The 2,274-nt window shown below is 55.2% G+C and overlaps 1 protein-coding gene across 1 annotated transcript; it reads right to left on the reverse strand.

Moving 5' to 3' along the window:
- Window positions 1-958: 958 nt before the first annotated feature.
- LOC142767778 (uncharacterized) lies at window positions 959-1,603 on the reverse strand. Its single transcript, XM_075870015.1, has one exon. It carries the CDS (start codon window positions 1,601-1,603, stop codon window positions 959-961), a length of 645 nt encoding a protein of 214 aa, XP_075726130.1.
- Between the last annotated feature and the right edge of the window lie 671 nt (window positions 1,604-2,274).

The following is a 2,274-nucleotide window of genomic DNA, read 5'->3' on the forward strand; positions in this document are numbered from 1 at the left end:
GAAGGCGGGGGCGGCTTCGGGGAAGAGAGTTTCTTCGAGAAGAACGCCAAAGGGCGCCAGTTGTTTCCCAAACGCTGCATGAGAGAGGCTCCGGCGGCGGTGCTAGAGGCGTCTGTGAAATGACCCAGGGGTGCCTCTGGCTTGGGATGGGAGAGCAGCGTAGCATGGCAGAGAGCAGTTTTGCAGTCTTCGAACGCTTGCGTTAAGGCTGGGGTCCAAGTGACAGGATGGTTGCCGCGTTGGCCAGCGAACGCATCATAGAGAGGGGCCTGATATGTGGCTGCTTTAGGCACGAAGCGCCTGTAAAAGTTGAACATGCCCAGAAAACGGCGGAGGTCTTTCGTTGTGGCAGGCAACGCGTAATTTTGCAGGGCCAGGGTGCAGTCACGCAAGCGTCTAGTTCCTTCTGAAGATATTTCAAGGCCAAGAAACGTGACGGCGGGGGCGTCGAGCGTGCTTTTCTGAACGTTTATGAGTAAGCCGTGTTCATCGAGACGCTGGAACAGTTGACGAAGGTGTTGGCGATGTTCCGTTTCGTTGCGGGAGAAGATCACGATGTCGTCTAGGTACACGAAACAGAAGTCCAGGCCGCAGACGACGTCGTCGATGAAACGTTGAAAGGTTTGTTCCGCGTTGCGGAGACCAAAACTGATGAAAGGGAATTCTAATAGACCGAAAGGCGTGATAACTGCGGTCTTTGGGACGTCATCCGGATTTACAGTAATTTGTGTGTAGGCCTTTACGGGGTCCACCACTGAGAAGATAGTGCTGCCGTCTAAGCGGTGTGTAAAGTCCTGTATATGACGGACGGGGTACCTGTCGGGGACGGTGCGGGCGTTGAGGCGCGATAATCTCCGCAGGGGCGCCAGCCATTGGTCTTCTTTGGTACCAGATGAAGTAGTGAGGTGTAAGGTCCCTCCGAGTGGCGGGCAGTACCTTCGCAGAACATGGCTTCGAATTAGGCCTGTGCGATTCGTAGGCGGTCCGGGGCTAGCCGACGGGCGTGGCATGAGACAGGGGGGCCGGGAGTAGTACGAATGTAGTGCACGGTTGAGTGGCGCACCTCTCGCAGACGCCCGCTAGGTCGAGTCAGGTCAGGAAATTCTGCGAGGATGTCATGGTATGGTGACTGGTTCCCAATGGTGAGTGCCTTGACATTAGGCTGTTGGGTGGTCGCACGTTGGCCCGGCGTGAAGAGGCCTGTTTTAGCGTCGATAAGTCGGTCATATCGACAGTCAGGTAAAAGATTGTAGTACGCCGAGAATTCGGACCCGATGTTTGGCTCTGCGACGTCGGCGATGACGAAATTCCATGGAAAATATCGACACAAGTTTTTGAAGTTTATGTTAAGGCGGAGCGAGCCATAGGTCTTGATGGTCGAATGGCTCGTCACGCTGAGCTCAAAGAACGTGCAAGGACACTTGTCACGCAGAAAGGTTCGGGGAAAGCAACAGATGTCGGAGCCACAGTCGACGAGGAACCGCCACTTTGTGACTTGGTCGGTGATGAATATGCAACGACCTCTAAGTTGGCAGCTCACGGCCGTCTCTACGGCCTGCCATTGACGTTTCCCTGACGTCCAGCTGAGCAAGGTGGTTGACATTTCCGGGCTTTGTCCCTGAAGTGGCGATGGTAGTAGCAGGGGCCGTTATCATTTACGTGCGATGAAGCGGCGTTGTTGTCTTTGCTTTGGGAGCGTTTTTGTGGATGCAGCTTCAGGCTTTGATCTAGGCGCCTTTGAATTGAGTCCAGCTGACGGGTAATTTCGTCGACACGGCACGCGAGCTGGCTGCTGGACTGTCGGGTGCCAATGACGTTGACGGTGTGAGGCGATGCTGGCAACAAAATCTCGAACGACTTGATCAGCGATGAGAAAGATTTGGTCAAGCGGCAGATTCGGCTGCACCTAGAGAATGGCCTGCGTATGTGAGGGTAGACGCTGAAGCCAGATGATACGGAGGAGGAAGTCGTCGACCGGGGTGCTGCCCAAGAGGTCACGCATGTAACGCAGGAGCTGCGATGGCTTGCGGTCACCGAGTTCTTCGTGCTGGAGTAGGTGACGCACCTTCTCGTCTCGTGAAGGTAAAAGCCGGCGGATTAGTTTCCTCTTCAGGTGTACGTAACGGTCATCAGCCAGTGGATTCACAAGTATATCGCGAGCCTCGGCCGCATAGCGAGAGTCTAGATGCGCGATGACGCAGTCATAGCGCGTCCGGTCCTGGGTGATGCGTGCCGTGGAAAACTGCGCCTCGACTTGAGTGAAACCACACGTCA

The sequence above is a fragment of the Rhipicephalus microplus genome, chromosome 7 (genome assembly GCF_043290135.1).
Source record: "Rhipicephalus microplus isolate Deutch F79 chromosome 7, USDA_Rmic, whole genome shotgun sequence".
NCBI classification, from domain to species: Eukaryota; Metazoa; Arthropoda; class Arachnida; order Ixodida; family Ixodidae; genus Rhipicephalus; species Rhipicephalus microplus.